At 35.1% G+C, this 19,765-nt stretch overlaps 1 protein-coding gene and 1 pseudogene across 1 annotated transcript; both read left to right on the top strand.

Annotated features, from left to right (window-relative positions):
• Nucleotides 1-1,588: 1,588 nt before the first annotated feature.
• On the top strand, nt 1,589-2,037 carry LOC142515636 (small polypeptide DEVIL 4-like; annotated as a pseudogene).
• Nucleotides 2,038-16,991: 14,954 nt separating this feature from the next.
• LOC142515620 (transcription factor DICHOTOMA-like) lies at nt 16,992-18,606 on the top strand. Its single transcript, XM_075619809.1, has 2 exons — nt 16,992-18,336; nt 18,447-18,606. The coding sequence occupies exons 1-2, from the start codon at nt 17,312-17,314 to the stop codon at nt 18,460-18,462; spliced, it is 1,041 nt and encodes a 346-aa protein (XP_075475924.1). The 5' UTR covers nt 16,992-17,311; the 3' UTR covers nt 18,463-18,606.
• Nucleotides 18,607-19,765: the final 1,159 nt, after the last annotated feature.

Here is a 19,765-nt window from a genome sequence, read left to right as displayed (position 1 = left end):
TTATAAGAGGAAATCTACTACTGGTTATGTGTTTACACTTGCAGGGGGATCAGTAAGCTGGGTTTCAAAACTGCAGACAGTTGTGGCGTTATCTACAACAGAGGCAGAATACATGGCAGCTACTCAAGCTTGCAAGGAGGCAATATGGATTAAAAGGTTATTGGAGGAGATCAGACACAAACAAGAGAATGTTCCTTTGTTTTGTGACAGTCAGAGTGCCTTTCACATCGCAAGAAATCCAGCCTTTCATTCCAGGACTAAACACATTGGAGTACAATTTCACTTTGTGCGAGAAATAGTAGAAGAAGGAAGTGTGGATATGCAGAAGATCCATACAAAGGATAACATAGCTGATTTTCTGACCAAGCCAGTGGACACTGATAAGTTTGCGTGGTGTAGATCCTCAAGTGGTCTAGCAGAAACGTAAGCAGCAGGGAATGACAAGATTGAAAGGATGTGTGGAGATGTGTTTGATTCTCAATCAAATCTCCAAGTGGGAGAAATGTCGGCAAAAGTGGGAGGGGGGACCAGTCAAATATAATTAAATGAGTGAACACATTTTTGTGCAGGCTGGCAAATTTTACGAATAAAGCAGAAGAAAAAACGCGTTTTGATACGCGTTTTCACACGGTCAATGGGCTCTATAAATATAGCTCCCCCCTTCATTATGAAATCATCTCTTCTTCGAGTTTTCTCTCATCTTATAGCATTTGAGTGCTTAGTTCTATAATATTTGTGAGGTGTTTTGTTCTCTTGTATTAAGAGAGTGTGTGTTCTCTTTGGAAACACAGTGAGTGAGTTGTACACCACAAAATATTATAGTGAAATTCTTTTCATCTTGCCCGTGGTTTTTACCCTAATAATTTGTAGGGGTTTTCCACGTAAATCTCGGTGTCCAGTTTATTCTTTATTTTCGTGTTTTATTATCTCAAATTCCGCACGTGGGACTAACAGATACAACTCGTGCACTTCAAACTAGATTCAAATGTGTACCAGCAAGCTTAAATAAAATACAAGAACCAAACAGGGGTAGTACCAAAGCCATAACTTTTCAAAAAGCTCATTTTCCTTTCCGTAAAACCACTTGTTTCGAATAAAATTTATGTGTACTAACTTAGAATAAAGGGTTGGCAAAAACCAAAACAAGATAGCTATATTGTAACCGATGATAGTTATAAACTATGACAAAATAATCGCGTGCACAAAGACATTAGTATATGCAAATAAACAATTTGACGAAATCATAGAACATTAGCAAGCTCAGTCATTCTTTTTTTTTTCCCTAAATTTTTATAAACTTTAAAAAATATTATTATATATGAAATTTTTTTTAGCACATAGATAAAATCCATAAACATTATTAGACATTGAAGTTGTACAAATTTATATAAACATCAAAATCATTGTGGCAGCAAAAATAGATGGAAATGATATAACCTTATCCCTTTTTTACCCCTTGGGACCGACCAAGTATCCTGGATAATGACCCCTGCACTATTTTCTCTGCAGCTAAATGATGTCTCTCACAGAAGAAATGGGGCAACCATGGGTTCTTATCCACTATTTTTCCCATTATAAGAAACCCCTTTTGCCCTTCATTTCTAACTCAACAAACATCAATTAATTTGATGCCCTATTGGCCTCTCATCTTCATATTTTCATGCGAACACACATATAAAACAATATATATAACCCACAATAAATATTGATGGGAAGTCCACCTTCATTAGATCACATGAGAAGATCAAAGAAAAGACTATCAAGCAAAAAATTGGGAAGATTTCTTTAGGAACAAAGAGGGAGGCTCTACATTATAAGAAGATGTGTGGTGATGCTTCTTTGCTGGCGTGAATGATCGCGCATCGATGATTCTATGCTACACTGGGTGAGAGTGATATGTGGTTCTTTGTTTAGTTGATGATTTGACTATAGTTAATCTATCTATCATCTTGAGAAAGGGTTTTTCTCTTAATAATGTCATTTGTAAATACTAATGATCGAGAAAGGTTGTAGTAAGGCATCAATGAGTTTTGACCATGAACGGTAATTTGTGTATGTATGGTAAGTGGGATCTCTTATCTGATCCAAAAAAGTAATATTTTTTATATAAAAGATATTATTTTTCACTCCGAGTAAAATTCATGTCATATAAATTTGTGATACCGTCTAACAAAAAACCTATTTATGATAAAAATATATTTCCTATCATACTTAAATAGAGGCGCATATTCTAATATCTGTTTCTATAAATTGACCTAATATACTTTTGGTTCGCTAATAATAAATTATTTTCTCATTTACTCTGATCTTTGTCGGAATTCTTAATTTCAATAATGTCTGACGTCATATCAGTTATTTCCAGTAATGTGCACTTTAATGAAAATTGGAGATATAAAAAAGAGTTTATTGCATTAAATCTTGTTTCGAGTAATTAGATAATCAAAACCAATTTAAAAGACAATATGCATGTATATATTAATTTATCACACATTTGCAACAAATTTCATGACAAGAATTATTATACAAAAATTTTACATATGACAGTAAAATTAAAAGGGACAGGACGAAGATCCTTATAATTAAACATATTTATCTATCCTTACCAGGATTTAATTAATACACACACAACTATGGCCTCTACCACTTTTCTTTTTCTTGTTTTTTTAAACTTAATCAATCCCCTTTTGATTATCTTATTGTATTATTCATTTTGGTATATCCATAATATTCGTATTGTCTATATATTTAAAAACTAGATTATTATTAAATTAAAGATCCATACAAAACATGCTTCATGATATGTGTATAGCACTAATACTTTAGGTCATAAATCTATTTTATACGGGGTCGCAGCGAAATCGAAATATATGATATATTAAATAAAACAAATTACTTTAAAACTGATAATTTGTAATAATATTTGGGAACATTGCTTTTTTGGAAATTTTAATACTCTTTTTGATGTATCGCCGATGAGGCATCAAGGACACCTACGTGTGTAGCCTCACGTCAGTACTCCCGTTGAAAAATGATTAAAATTTTCAAAAATCAAAAAATACAAAACAAAGACTGGAATTTGATATTATAAAAGACGAAATATGGAAAGAAGTGAACATATATATAGGACTAAAAATATAATTTCCTCATAATTTTTAAATTCCCAATTCAATACATATTTAAGGGTTAATATTTTTTTGGGGTCCAAATAACTTTATTAAGTTTGGATTTCAGTCAACTAAGTTTTCAATTTTTAGTTTCGCTACATTAATTTTCAAATTTTGCTATTTGATATATTTCTTTTAGAGTGATCAATTTCGCCGAAAAAATTTATTAGACTCGGGTATTAATCGACATCCTAGTGGAAATGTATATGAAATAAATAAAAAAAATCATCAATTTTTTAGCTGCATCAGCTTCAACCACTACCTAGTCGGTATTTTCATACAAAAATTGACCACTCCTAGAGAAAATGGACCAAAATACTCAAATATGAAAAAATAATGTATCGAGACCAAAAATTCAAAATTAATGTACTGAAACCCAAAATGGTAAAATTTCTAGACCAAAAAAAGTATTAACCCTATATTTAAATTGGTGACTCATGAATCATATCATGATAGGATCAAAATAGAACAGTTTCCCACCCTATAATTAGCAAAAGTGGTGCCTAACCCTTGTGAAAATGCGTTTGTCTAACTGTAAAGATGCTATGGGGGGATAGTGAAAGATTTCATGGACTTCCAACAATTCTATGTATCAGTAACAAATACATGTGACAATTTACTTAATTTTGTACTTTTTACTACCTCACACGATTGTTTTTTTTAATATATATATCAGTGTTCTAAAATGCGCCCTAGGCGCCCGCCTAGGCGCCGTCTAGGCGCTAGGCGGAGGCCGGCCGCACCGATAAGGTGCTAGGCGGCCAGCCCAGGCGCTAGGCGGGCCTGGGCGCGCCTAGGTGGGCTTGTTTTTTTTTTTAAAAAAAAAATTTGGGCTTCAAAATTCAATGATCCGGTAAGAAGCCCGTTTAAAAAAAAAAAATTGGCCCACTAGGTATGATGGTTTTCTGTCTGGGTTGTTGCGTTTCTTTCTTATCGTTATTTCCCAAAGCACTCTTCGTTCCAGAAGGCAGCCTCGATCCAGAAACACTCCTCGTTCCAGAAGGCAGCATCGTTCCAGAAGCAAGCCTCATTCCAGAAGGCAGAAGCAGTCCTCGTTCCAGAAGCAATATGATTTATATTGTTTTGAATCTTTGATATCGTAGAATTTTTGATATCGTAGCTATGTTCTAGTATATGATTTATATTGTTTTGAATCTTTGATATCGTAGAATCCGATTAGCGGCGCCTAGCCCCCGCCTAGGCGCTAGGCGCTGGGCTGGCGCCCGACTAACGCCTAGCGAATTTTATAACCTTGATATATATATATATATATATATAATTTCAAATCTAGCTGATATTTAGATTTTTGAATTGATATAAATCATTTTCCTTTTTAGATCATAAAATGGAACCATTAGAAACTGATCGGGTATGGACACAGCCGACGTGCTAAATGAATATTATTTCATCATTATGGTATGATTTTTTTAAGGTATAAACTTAATAATCTTCAATATATACTAATTAAGACATGGTACCATCCAACTTTGAACCATAACGTAGTATTTGCAATTCGACCCTGGCTACGACCTTTTCAATTTAGCCCATGTGGATTGTGGAGTGAGAGTGACGGTGTAGAGGGGGCCCTAAACTTATAATGAGAAGTGTACACGTGTTAAGGGTTTGCGTGTGATTGATGAGCGGAATCCAAAACCTATTTGTTTTGGTCTCATTTTCATTGGGACTGTAAATTATCACCTGAACTGCGTTAACTTCCCAAACAATTTCGAAAACTGTACTGAAATCAAATTTTTTTTTCTCAATGTATTCGATCGGTATGCACAAGCACTATATTTTGCTGAAAATATAGTTGTGTTGTCATATTATTTGATATTTTATTATAACTTCAGCTCACATGTTCGTTAAATAAATTTGAAGCCGTCGAGGGATGTTCGAGTTGGTGGAGAAATGTGACCGATTGATTAATGATTATGAGTTTGATTCATCATGTCAACATTTTCTCGAACGTGCATGTCACACAGAGTTTGCACAGTGTAGTTTACTAGATTAACGTGTTTTTCAAACGACTATATTAGCTTGGGGATTTACACATTGTCCACCGAAAGATAGCAGCAGTCGATACTCACATAATAAAAAAATAAAAATCGACCTGTATCCAGTAATTTTATAGCATCGATTTATATTTCTTAGTTCTTATTATATCGTGAGGAAAATAACGGCATCGCATTTAATCTTGAGCATGTGTGGAGGATCGTAAAAGACCGTCCAATGTTTACTCTACAGTCCGTTGATCACCTTGTTAGCATGAAGAAGGCAAGGACCTCGGAGTCGGGAGCAAGCAACACCTCATCCAACAAAGATGCGAGTCTACATGTAGACCTAAACGAAGAAGAAAATCGTCCAATGGGTCAGAAGGCAGCAAAAAGAAAGGGAAAAGGTAAAACGAGATCGGACATGGAATGTATGACAACAAACTTGGACAATATGTTTGCAAAGTTTACTGAATATACAAGCATGAAAAAAGTTGAAGTTGAAATGAAACAAAAACAACTCGAAGTAGAGGAGATGAAAGCAAAAGCTGCTATGGCCAAAGTTCAACTAAATGAATATGCAATCCTTTCGAAGGATACTTCGCAAATGACATATGAGCAACTTATCATCCACGAACGTCTATGTCGAGATTAGAGGGAGATGGAATATTTAATTTTCTGGGATGTGGGATGTGGGATGACAAATGACCATACCACAAGTTGTCTGCGTTAGATATGTTCATCTGTTGGGTCACGTGACGAACTTCCTTACCCGGACGACTATGAGTGGTGACTTCCTCCTCAGGAGGATCAACGGTAAAATCAAGATCGGCTAGGGAAATCTTACTCTGGCTAGACTCGCTGGACCTGCTGGACTCGCTAGACTCGCTAAACCCCTCAGAACCACCCGAAGAACTAGACTCAGAATCGGAATCAGAAAAAGACATAAGTGCTAAGGATAATCAAACAGGAAGAGGAGAGAACTGACCCGGATGAGGCAGGGGAAAATACTCAAACAATAGAATCGCAAAAATGGCCGAGCAAGGTACGTTACGGCGCGTGAGGGCTGGCGTGCAAGGGCGAGGGGCGAGCTGGTGCTCGGGTGATGGCCGAGCGTGTGATGCTCGGGCGCGCGGCAGGCAGACGCTCGGCTGGAGAGGGCGAGAGCGGCAGGCGAGGGGCGAGCGGGTGCACGGGTGCTGGGCGAGCGTGGGACGCTCGGCGCTCGAGCGAGCGTGGCACGGCGGGGCGAGCTCGTGGCAAGGGTGAGCGTGGCACGGTGGGGCGAGCTCGTGACAAGGGCGAGCGTGGCACGGTGGGGCGAGCTCGTGGCAGGGTCGAGCGTGCGGCTGGGCGAGCTCGTGGCAGGGTATGTGCACGGAAGGGGCGAGGTGTTCGGGCGAGCGTGACAGGAGCGAGCGAGACGCTCGGGCAGCAGGAGCGAGCGTGCGGCTTGGCGAGCTCGTGGCAGGGTATGTGCATGGAAGGGGCGAGGCGCTCGGGCGAGCGTGACAGGAGCGAGCGAGGTGCTCGGGCGAGCGTGACAGGAGCGAGCGAGACGCTCGGGCAGCAGGGCGAGCGTGATGCGCGAGGGGGCAAGCACTTCGGCAAGGCACTCAGGCGAGGGATGCGCGCAAGAGTAGATGCACGCCGGGTGAGCGCCTCGGCAGGGCGAGCGTGTAGCTGGCTTGGGCGGGGCGCTCAAGCGCTGGGCGAGGCGAAAGGTGAGTTGCGCCCGGCGGGGCGAGCGTAGGCAGGGCGCTCGACGAGGGGCGAGCTTGGAAGGAGGCGAACTCGGGGCTGGGCGTTGGCTAGGCGAGCGTGGCGCTCGGGCGCTCGGGCGGACGGGGTAGAGGCAAGGTGGCGAGGCGAGGCGTTGGCTAGGCAAGGAGTTGGGCGGTGGCTCGAGCGTGAGCTGTCGAAGAGGGTGGGCGCGCGCTGGAGTGATGGGCGTCTGGCCGAGTGTGGTGATGGGTTGCGTGAGCAGGGCGTGAGCGTGATTGAAAAATTATGTAGGGGTGAAGCGAGAATGAAGTGGGGAAGGAGCCTATATTTATAGGGGAGCACAAATCTTATCAAGATTGCGATTTGATTTGATATCTTTTCCTTTCAGAGCAGGATTATGATTAGATTTGCTTCCAAATCTTTGGAGACTGGAGGACGGCAGGAAAAAAAAAATCTTTTGGGGGCGTTGCCCCCACACCTCCACGACCTGACCGGGCAGGTCGATCCCCGTAATTTTTGCAGCGGTGGACATCGTTCGTTAACGGCAAACGAAATTAATTTTTTCTGGTACGATACATCCTCATCGTCGATGAACCAAGGACAACACCATTAATCGAACTTTGAACCTACGATTCAGTTCGACTCGGGAGGGGGAGACTGGTGATACCCCATGGATGAGCCCATCAAGATCTGGCCCAAACCCCCGGCCCCTATCTAAGGCCCACAGGTAGCCCACAGGTGAAGGGCCCATGACAAGCCCAGGTATTCTCCTATAAATACCAGGTTTGAGCGTACGATATTTCATTCACTATATTGTTTTCAGCAGCGCCCTTAGCTGCTCCCCCCATATATCCTCAGTCTCTGACTTGAGCGTCGGAGGGGCTACGCCAGGATACTCTCCTGGTCCCCTCCTAACGGTCTTATTTGTGATTTCAGGCCCAGGGTAATTTTGAAGCCCGTGTCTGGATTAGTGACGCTTGCGTGGATCGGACCCTAAATTTCCCGTGAGTATCATATATATATATATAAAATTTCAAATCTAGCTGATATTTAGATTTTTGAATTGATATAAATCATTTTCCTTTTTAGATCATAAAATGGAACCATTAGAAACTGATCGGGTATGGACACAGCCGACGTGCTAAATGAATATTATTTCATCATTATGGTATGATTTTTTTAAGGTATAAACTTAATAATCTTCAATATATACTAATTAAGACATGGTACCATCCAACTTTGAACCATAACGTAGTATTTGCAATTCGACCCTGGCTACGACCTTTTCAATTTAGCCCCTGTGGACTGTGGAGTGAGAGTGACGGTGTAGAGGGGGCCCTAAACTTATAATGAGAAGTGTACACGTGTTAAGGGTTTGTGTGTGATTGATGAGCGGAATCCAAAACCTATTTGTTTTGGTCTCATTTTCATTGGGACTGTAAATTATCACCTGAACTGCGTTAACTTCCCAAACAATTTCGAAAACTGTACTGAAATCAAATTTTTTTTCTCAATGTATTCGATCGGTATGCACAAGCACTATATTTTGCTGAAAATATAGTTGTGTTGTCATATTATTTGATATTTTATTATAACTTCAGCTCACATGTTCGTTAAATAAATTTGAAGCCGTCGAGGGATGTTCGAGTTGGTGGAGAAATGTGACTGATTGATTAATGATTATGAGTTTGATTCATCATGTCAACATTTTCTCGAACGTGCATGTCACACAGAGTTTGCACAGTGTAGTTTACTAGATTAACGTGTTTTTCAAACGACTATATTAGCTTGGGGATTTACACATTGTCCACCGAAAGATAGCAGCAGTCGATACTCACATAATAAAAAAATAAAAATCGACCTGTATCCAGTAATTTTATAGCATCGATTTATATTTCTTAGTTCTTATTATATCCATATAATAATAGATTTTGATTATTTGAGTGTTTTTAAATATCTTATTATGTTAATAATAGATAATTATTATTATTTGAGTGTGATAATTTCGATGAATGCTTAATATACATTTTAAATGGTATTTTCATTACATCAAAAAGCCAACTCTAAATATGTATCTATTAAAATTTACACAACGACACTAAATTTAGTTAATCAAGACCCATCAACCTTAATAATACGATGATGATGAAAATATCGTTAAATCTATTAATATTTCAGTAAATTTTTAATATGATAGGATATATTATAATCCAATAAGTTTTTAGTAATTTGGTCACTGGTTTTAACCACCGATTTTTTTGAGTCTTTTATGGATCAACGACAATCCGGTTAGTTAAAAGGCTCGGACCAAAGTGATATCCAGTTCAATGGTTCTCAGGTTTAATTAGGGGTTCGATCAGTTACGTTTTGAAAACTTTGATTAATATTTAATATACGTTTTAATATGATATATTTAAATATTTGAAAATTTTAGATATTTTTCATCATTAGTGCTAAAGTAACATATCTTATATCAGGATCGCGTAAAAAAAAAAGACACTTAATTGCAAAAATTTCAAATATAATATAATAAAACTAAAATCTGACGACATAAATAATCAAAATTTCAAAAGACAACCTATTATGTTGTGTTTTGCCACAATAAATGTGTTATTTATGCGACTATAAATGCATGGAGTAAACCTACACAGGGCTAGTAGAAACTCAGTTTTTTACTTGGGATATTACATGGAGTAATAAGCCGATAATTATATATCGAAATAGATACACATTAGGTAAAAAAGTGTGTTTTTACTCGCATTTTAACCGAAGTCTTAAGTCATTAAAAAGGAAGTTTTTGACCGGTTCAAGAAGGCAAAACCAGATTGAAATTAGACGAAGTAAAATAATGTCTTTTACTTCATCAGTTTTGTTATTAACGAAACAAATGATCAAACATAACTTCACAAGTTATATTGATGGAAGACGTAAAATACTTCTTTCACTTGGCCAAAATTTGGATTTATTGAAGTATATTTGCTTTATTACTTCATCATTTATTTGGACAGTAGAAGTAATAGAAAATATTTTAATTCAACACAATTTAATTTAACGAAATAATTGTTAATTATTACCGCTCTAATTTAATAACTTTTTGAAGTATTTGAAAATTCAACACAATTTAATTTAACGAAATAATTGTTAATTATTACCGCTCTAATTTAATAACTTTTTGAAGTATTTGAATTACATTTAACTTCATTTTTCAAATAAAGTAGTGGAGTAAAAATAAATTTTTCACTTCACCAAAATCGAACAAATATACAATAAGACCTCAATATCTATGAATTTAATGAATTAAATTCATTAAATAATTCATCCAAAATATGATCTACAAGTAAAAAATTTGACCCAAAATATGGTTTAGGTACAAGTCATGATACTTTTACAATAAAACATAGTATTTTTTTGCATAATCTTGTGGGAAAAAAACCTGGGTCAACTAACCAACATTCGTTCTTGAGCTTCACGGTCCTCTTTCCTTCCTCCTTATCTCTTCATATCGATCTTGTTTTATTTTCTTAAGTCTTGCGCAGTCTCATCAACCTAGGAGACTCTTTAACTTATACATAATATGTAGCCCAATGAGAGATCACATGCTTTAGTTAAGAATTCAATTTCTTCCACAGTTCATAAACTAAACTCTGAAAGAAAATTCAAAATATCATGTTGTAGTTAAAAAGAGCAACATGGCCGAACATATTTCATCGCAAACTTTTAATGATCTTGTTATAGCGAGAAACAAATTCACGGTGAGTGGGTCAAATTCTCATGTGTTACCTATAACTTCAACATTATTACTAAGAATTTATCAATCCTTACTTAAAATATGCAAGAACAAAACATAATTTTTGTTGGTTTCAAATATCCACATGTCTCTGCCGATGTACTTTTTCTTCTCAATTCCCACATGTAAATCATTCATCAGAGTTTGCTACTAATTGATTATTACTTGGAAGGGTACAAGAATTTACAAGTTAAATAACTATTCACTTACGTTTGTTCACCTTTAACTCCATTCAACTAAAATCAATTCAATTGCAATTGCATGCATTCAAGAAACGGAAATAAAGGCGATTGTTCCAGCCTTCAAACCTCCCTTGATGTTATATATATGGTCCGTTATTTGTAACTTAATGTAATCACAAATCAATTCACCAATCTCCAAATCAGCACACTATTCACCCAAAAATGTCAATATAGACCAAATCAAATCAACAATAACCTTCGATTTACCTATAAATCTCTGCGAAAGAAATAAAAAGACTAAGCAGAAATGAAAAGGAAGAATTAACTCAATCGCTCAGAAATTCTACCTATACCGCCATAGCTGCTCCCGAAATATCCATCACCGCTGTTAAAATCTCCTCCAGGGATTTCTGCTTGACGAGGCATGACTTGGTTAACGTTCTGGTGTCGATTGAGTTCCACTCACCTTAAACACCGATTGGTGATAAAATCGTCGCTAGGCTTTGAGCTAGCTTAAATATTTGCTTCTCGAGAAACCTTTCAATAAATTTTTAGAATCGAATAATAGGAAGTAAATACGTACGTCCAGAAAGTATTGCACTCAGATATTTAAGTATGTACGTCGTGAAAGTATTGCACTAAAAAATAGGAAGAAAATAAATATTTTTAAGAATGATATTTTTAGAGGGTAGGAGTAACAAAACATTGAACGTTATTATTAAGAGAAAAATATATATAGAGTATGTCTCTTGTGAGACGGTCTCACATGACTTTATCAGTGAGACGGATCAACCCTACCGATATTCACAATAAAAAGTAATATATTTAACATAAAAAATAATATTTTTTCATATATGACCCAAATAAGACATTCGTCTCTTAAAATACGACCTGTGAGATCGTCTCACACAAGTTTCTGCCATATGCATATAATATGTATATAAATTTAAGTTCCACCAATACGTTTAACTGTAACTTTTGACAAAATTGGAAGCGTCTGATCGTAAAAATAATATATGATTATCATTCAAAAATATTAATTTCGAGCTTGAATTCCAAACTTAAATTTTTCTTAATATTCGACTCAATTCAATTCATTTGCAACTTTTGACAAAGTTGGAAGCGTCTGATCGTACAAATATTATTTGATTATCATTCAAAAAATATTAATTTCGAGCTTGAATTCCAACCTTAAATTTTTCTTAATATTCGACTCAAATCAATTCATTTGCATCCTTGGTCCAAACTATTAGCGGAGTGTTTGCAATCTCTAAAAAAAGTGATTATATATACATTGTACGCTTGAAAAGATCAATTTCTTTTTTGTATTTCTTAACCCCAAATTTTCTTAAATTTTTACTCAGTTTGATTCAAATCCAAAGCCAGTCTCGTGCTCATTTCAATTCTTGAAAATTAATTATGATATTTTGATAAATAAATGAAATTTTTTCTAGACCCTCATACCTCAAACATTTTTGCCTAATCCAAAACTACCCTTTACAATATGACTACCACCAAACCCTATCTTTTGCGCGAACACAGTCGAAAAGTCCAGTTCAACAGACAGTTTCCAGTGAAGACAACCAAGAAGTGATGCTAACAAAATTTTCTTAAAATAAAAGGGTCATTTCACATGAGTGATTTGATACATATATGGACGTCCATTTTTCCCTGGATGTGATAATGAAGCACAAACCACTGTTCAACGAAGTAAAATTAACCGTTCTCGATCGTTGTCACTCGAACGGAAGCAAATATGAAGAATTTAAGAGGGAATTTTGATGAAGTTTGAATGATTTCAAACGAGGATATATATCTTGTATTTTACACACACAATATGTGTAGAGATCACAGAGAAGATGAAAAGATTTTACTTAAAAGGTTGAGTTCAAATTGAGTCTTTCATTTATATACCTCAAATTCGATTTCAATCATTTCCAATTATTATGGAATTGTGATCAGAGAACCAAGGAATTCCGATCTCGAGTAAGTTGAAAACGTACATTATTTTTCAAACAATACATAATGATTTCTTTTTCTCCATAATATTGATTTCTAACCATATGATTTATAATTATATAACTTGTTTCTTGGTTTGCAATATTGTTCTTCATTAGATTCGCGGGCTTTGCATGCACAAGTACAAAATCAACAATTAGTATAGTGAGACGAATTGCCCAGTCTCTCTATAATTTTCAAAGTTATCATCATGTTGAATGTTACGATCCTTGCGTAAGTCAACAACCAGTAATGTCATATGAGTCAAAAGATAATTCATTGAATTTTTTATACACATTTTTTTGGTGTAATTGATTGAATGAGTTGCACATTTTTGTCGGGAAGAGTTTTGACCTACCTTTTGGTTAGCCATCTGTCCCACGCTTGTCGAATATGAACTTTGTAAATTTTAGGTTTTTTAGTTAGTATCGATAAAAATTGTTTGCATTAGTGGTAGTTTTTTTTTTTTTTTTTGGGGAGAATTATATTGTATATACATCAAAACATAATAATTGAGTTTATATATAGATTCAAATTATTTGATTTGCATAGTTATTATATTATATATATTTATGGTAAAATATAAGATCTCGGTCCTAAACAATTAATAAAATGTATCAAATTCTCAACCAGGAAATTTCACTTAATGATGGTATATATTAAAGGAATTGATGTTTTTTTAAAAAAATTAATTCACATTAATTTCATTATTCGTATCATAATAAAATTTTATAAGCTCGAACTCTAACGTAATTATCATCGAAGAAAACGTTAAAACTTAGAACATAACTGTTTATCTTTCCACATTCCTTCTATTAATTACAAAATTTGTAATTTGTATTATATATATCATTATAAATTTTTAGTCAATAATAAAATTAAATCGAGTTTCAAATTTTGGCCGCGAGTCAAATCAGAAGTTGAGGGCTTGTTTGCACTGCACCGTAATCTATATCCACTATCTCATCTCATTACTCAAAAAGGATAAAACAGTGGTGTGGCAACCAGGATTTGGATCCTCTATTGTGTTGAAAACACAGCACTTACACGAGATGATCACATGATCATCTCGTTTAATTTGATAACTTTTTAAATTTATCTTATATGGCAAGATGTCCACAAGATGATCACGTGATCATCTAGTGTAAAAATTGCACAACACCAAATGCTGTGTTTTCAACACAGTAGATGATCCAAATCCGTGACAACCATCTTATCTTCTAATTAATGTAATAAAAATAAATATGGCGTGTTATATAATAATATAAAATGGTATATTTTCCAGATAATAATGGTTAAAATTGTGACGATTCAAAATTTTTAGAATCATATTTCGTTGGTAATTTAAATCTTATTCTCAATTTAAATTAAAGCATCCCGACAAAGAAGCAAATGAAAAGCTTTCCTAAAAATTCTAGTAGAATAGAAAATGAAGCCAGCTAAAACTAATCAAGTAAGCTAAAACTAAGCTTCAGGAATTCTCCAACAGAATTGGTTTCCACTTGACACGTATCGTAATGATAAATGGAATCGCCTCATATATATATATACATATATATATACACTAAACGAGAAGAAAAATATATTGATGTGTGTAGGTTTAAGTGAACATTAAATCATGCCCTTGAAATAATACAAACAAGAATGTCTCACACTTCACGATTTTTTTATTTTTTTTTTTGCAAAAAATGGTTTAAAAAAAGGGAGTGACAAAGGGACACCACACGAAAAATACCAAAAATACTTCGTAATCCCCATTTACTTTGAACTAATCTTATCCCAAGTTTCTTATCCACTATTTTATCTTTTGTATTTTATCATATTATCATGCAAAAGATTGTCAGAGCTTAAAATTTGATGTTGTGATATGTTTTTAACTTTATGGATGGATGGATGGGTATAATATTCCACTTTCATAATCATACATATATATATATATATATATAAATATATGATTATGAAAGTGGAATATATATATATATATAATATGTAAGGGAAAATAGTCACTTTAGTAGTTTAAGTTGTCGGGTTTTGAGTCTTTGTCTCTAAGTTTTCAAAAGTGGGTGTTGAAGGAGAAATTTTGATTTTTATTTAGTATTTTTTTTATTGGAATGTTGACATACAATTGAACATGTCATAATTATATAGTGGCACATCAGTGATATCTATTATCACATCCAATTTTACCCTAAAAATAAGTAAAACAGACTTTACCCTATATTCCAACTTTGACCACTGTAGTAACAAAAACCAAAACATGTCAACTTATCGGATGAATTTGTTATTTTTACAAAATCGTAATGTTGGAAAAAAAATCTATCATGTTAATAAACGAGTCTTTTCAATTGTACCAAAAATTAACTGTAACAATGTACTATGCTCTCAATCATTAAATACATTTTTCAAATTCATCAAATCCAAAAATATTCAAATAATTGCGATGCCTTTAAATAATACATTCAAAAAATAAAAGACGATCAATTCACAAGTGCGCGCCTCTAATCGCATTAAATTGCAGGAACAATTTTAAAAAGGTAAGACTAAGAGCATAAATATGATTAAGATCGTGTAAAAAAATTCATGAAAAAATAATTTTCTCAAATTAATTAGAACATAGCCTAATGAAAAAAATCACCATTATAATTGAAGAATCGCAAGCCACCAAGTAAATCAAGAAGATATTTCTTTGAAAAAAAGGTTTAAAAAATTTGTTCACATTTTAAGGCAAAATAAATGGAGGAAAATTAAACTACACAAAAAACGCAAATAAAATTCAAGAAATATTCTCAGTAAATTATATATGACATAAAATCTTCAAACAATAAAAATAATTATAGCAGCAATAATAATTAGAGCATAGCTAAGCTACCAAGAGTAAAAAAATTCAGAAATATAAAAATAAAAAATTTCTGATTAAAAAATCCAAGAGTAGTTACTGTTTATTTACTCGTGATATTCAAAGTTTTATTTCAATAACTTCAAGATTCAATATATATAGGCTAGCTAGGCTTACCATTACCAACCAGCGTGCCTTCTTCTCCGATTGCAAATGCTATCTTTTCTGTTAAGCTGAAGCTTCCGTTCATGTCTTCTTTAAGTAAACAAAATCAAGAAGAAAGCCAGAAACAAACCATTAAAATACAGTTGAAAATTTATAGATAAAACGAAAAGAGGGTAAAAAATGCAGCAAGAAGACGACCATTCAAGTATTAGGGTTCCAAATTCTGTGAAAAACCCCAGTCGTTCCTCCACCTTGATTCACACACGAAAATGGCAGGAAAAAAAAGCCCAAGAAAGGCACTTGAAGAAAAAATTACTGTGCCTTCTTCAAACCGAAAAACAAAATAAAAAAAAGGATTTTCGAACAATTTTTTTAACAATTACATAGAAGGGAAAAAAGCTGTGGACCGAACAGAAGAAAATGGTGAGTTGCTCACTGTCATACCAGAAATGGAGAGATGGATGGTGGACATGACACGATGCTCCTGGGGCCCCCCTTAAAAAGCAAGAATTGAAGTTAGATTTGTCCATTGCGTAGTGTTGTAGGCAAAGGTACGTACGTATTTAGGGCCTTAAACCTGCTCTAATCACAGCTTTTTACACCATTCATGCAAAGGTCACACCTACAAAAAACTCACGGCCCTTTGAAAACCTAAGCTTTGGATCTAAAGTCACACACACCAAAAACCAAGTGCAAATCACAATAATATGATTAAATTTTCCAAGGCCCAGTTCATGAATAGTGTTTGTATACTAAATCTATCTATTAGTATGTCTAAAATGTTAGGTTTTATGATGGTTGAAGGAACTTTATGTCAAAATCTGGAAATTTGCTTTTCTTTCCTTTTGGATGGTTTAACTAAATACAATTCATGGTTTTTGAGATTTGTTGCTCATGAAGTGGAGGAACTGTCGCAGCAGGACTGTACATTAGATTTGAATCGCCAAAGAACATTGTACTGCTATGAGTGAAGAAGATGAGTTTAAAGTGGTCGTTTTTTTTTATCACAACTAATACCGTATTTATTGCATCTTAGTACGTATTCTTATTCGAAGTTTAAAGAAAAGGGGAGCTAGCACTTTTTATTCCCTGAAAACCTAAGCTCCCCCGTTTTCATCATATCTTCATCCTCCATTCTTTACCTACTTGCTAGCCTCCGTTCTTTCTCAGGCAAAGTCGTTTTCCAGATTGTAAATAATTAAAGCGAAGACAAACGTTTTGATATCTTCAATCAATGAATAACATCATGTTAAGAGGGGTGCTCCACTCAAAGAACCCTTTTCAATCCAAGATAAAAAGGTCGACAGTAAAAAAAACATTTGCTTCTTTTTCGAGAACTGTAAGGGTTTTTGTTCTACAGTTTTCTTGATTAAGATACAGCTTCGTGTCAGAAATTGAATAGGGTTTACCCTTTGAATCTTTGACCCACCCCCAGGGCCCCAACCTCCCACCACAAGAAAATAATGCTTAGCAAGAGTTCATACCTTCATCCTCCTCAAGTTTCACAGTCTCTTCAATCTCGTGGGTCTACTTCTGCTGTAGACCTCATTAATGAAGCTGAAATCTTGCACCACCACCACCACCAAGACATGCTGCTTTCCGACCATTATTTAGCAGAAAATGCGTCATTTCTTGACGTTTCAACCTTGTATAATCAGGATGTTGGTGGGAGTAATGAAGATCCTTCTGCCCTGGCCAACACATTTTCAAGAAATCAAATATTGAAAAAAGATAGGCACAGCAAAATCGTGACATCTCAGGGGCCGAGGGATCGCAGAGTAAGACTGTCCATTGGCATAGCACGAAAGTTCTTTGATCTTCAAGAGATGCTAGGTTTTGACAAGCCAAGTAAAACACTTGAGTGGTTGTTAACGAAATCGAAAGTAGCCATTAAAGATCTGGTTCACACAAAGAAAAGTTCCAGTGCTAGGAGCACTTCTTCCCCTTCCGAATGCGAAGTAGTGTTAAATGGCGAAGCTTTTGAAAATGGGAGTTGTTTATTAGGTGCGGATTCGAAGAGAAAATCGGTATCGATGAATTCTAACAAATGTAAAGGAGCAAAAGATCCAACACAGAGTGCATCAACTCTAGCTAAAGAATCAAGGGCTAAGGCAAGAGCAAGGGCTAGGGAAAGAACCAAGGAGAAAATGTGCATCAAGAAGCAAAATGAATCAAGAAACATGGGTTCTAATTTAAATCCTTCAGTCCCAATTCAGAGAAACAATTTGTTTGAAGTTTGCAGACCATCTGCATCTAATATTCATTGTCCCATAACTAATGAAGCAACTGCTGCTACAGTAGCAGCAGCTCATGAAGACCTAATTCAAGAATCCAATGTCATTAGAAGGATGCTGAGGCACCACTCTTCGTTTTTCGGGTTCCATTGCAGTCTCCCATCTCCTAATGTCAATGAGAATTGGGATGTTAGCAGCTTAACCTCACAATCCAACTTTTGTGACATTTTGGATCAACAAAAGTTCATCAATAGGTAAATCTATCTTCTAAATGGTCAATTCGGTATAGATAATGCGTGTGTGTGTGTGTGTGTGTGTGTATCATATCACAAGTGATTTCTCACGTCAATTTGTTTATATACAGATCTTCAAACATATAAGAATCTTTTGCAATCTGTAATGATTATGGTCGGAATTATGTAGTTTGCTGGTGCTACAAGTGAATGTAAGATCTACCGCATAAATTTCAGCGATTAATCTTGAATCTTTACCGTGGAAATGTAAAATATTTTTTTTTGGATTAATATTCCCAGATACATATATATATATAATCTGCTGTCTTTTATTGGTCACTAATCTTGTCTTATTTCAAATGTCATAAATGGTGCATGCATCATTCAATGTTAATGCATACACCCATACGTGGATATGGCTGAAACATGACAATCAATGCCCAAACTCATGAAACTCTTTCAGTTGTCTTTGTCACTGCAATTCTCAATTTTGTGCAGGTGAGATGCCGTTTTTGAGATTTAATAAATGTCAATTTTGTTGTTATTTTAAGAAATAAAAGCAGACGATATGACTTGAAAACATCAAAATTTTCGAAATGATTATCGTTAAGCATTTGGATTCAGAGTCTTAGCGATAATCATTTCGAAAATTTAATTATAATCCCTTCAAGGAAGAACTTTTAATATTGTTAATCGCTAACACATAATACACATTTTTATTTATTCAATCCCACTATAATTTTTGGAATAAAATGGTGAAAATAACTTCAATATTGTAAAGCACTGCTTTACTTCTATGTATATATACATGTTCAAGAAGTTCAACTGAATAAAAATCTTGGTTTTAATATCTCCTTCGGAGATACGATATCAAAATCATGAAGATCTTTACAGCGACTATATATTTATGAAAATATTTAGTTTCAAAGTAAGTAATTCGATTATTAAACTTTATTATATATATTCTCGAAGATGTTAAAAAAACCGAGACACGCCCACAAATTTCTTCCGTCTTACAAATCTAGCTGAAGTGTGTGTGTTTGGCACCTTACATAGTTTTGACTTTGTACTGTTATTTTATTATGTCTCTTGTGAGACGGTCTCACGAATCTTTATCTGTGAAACGAGTCAACCCTATCGATATTCACAATAAAAAATAATATTCTTAGCATAAAAAGTAATAATTTTTATGGATGACCCAAAAATAAGAGATCTGTCTCACAAAATAATACCCGCGAGACCGTCTCACACAAATTTTTATCCTGTTATTTAGGGTGCTCCTTGTGATTCTTGACGATACCCATTGTCAGTGTTAACATTCTACACAAATAACTCTGAACCAGTCCTACCAACGTCATTGAAGATTCTTTATCATGTTTCAAAACCATGTATATTGCTCCAAACTACAGATTCTCAACATGCTCCGGCTAGCTCAAAAATGGGAAATGAT

Source organism: Primulina tabacum, chromosome 1 (assembly GCF_025594145.1).
Source record: "Primulina tabacum isolate GXHZ01 chromosome 1, ASM2559414v2, whole genome shotgun sequence".
NCBI lineage: Eukaryota > Viridiplantae > Streptophyta > Magnoliopsida > Lamiales > Gesneriaceae > Primulina > Primulina tabacum.
Note: the sequence above shows the minus strand (reverse complement) of the source record. Positions and strands in the feature narration are given on the sequence as shown.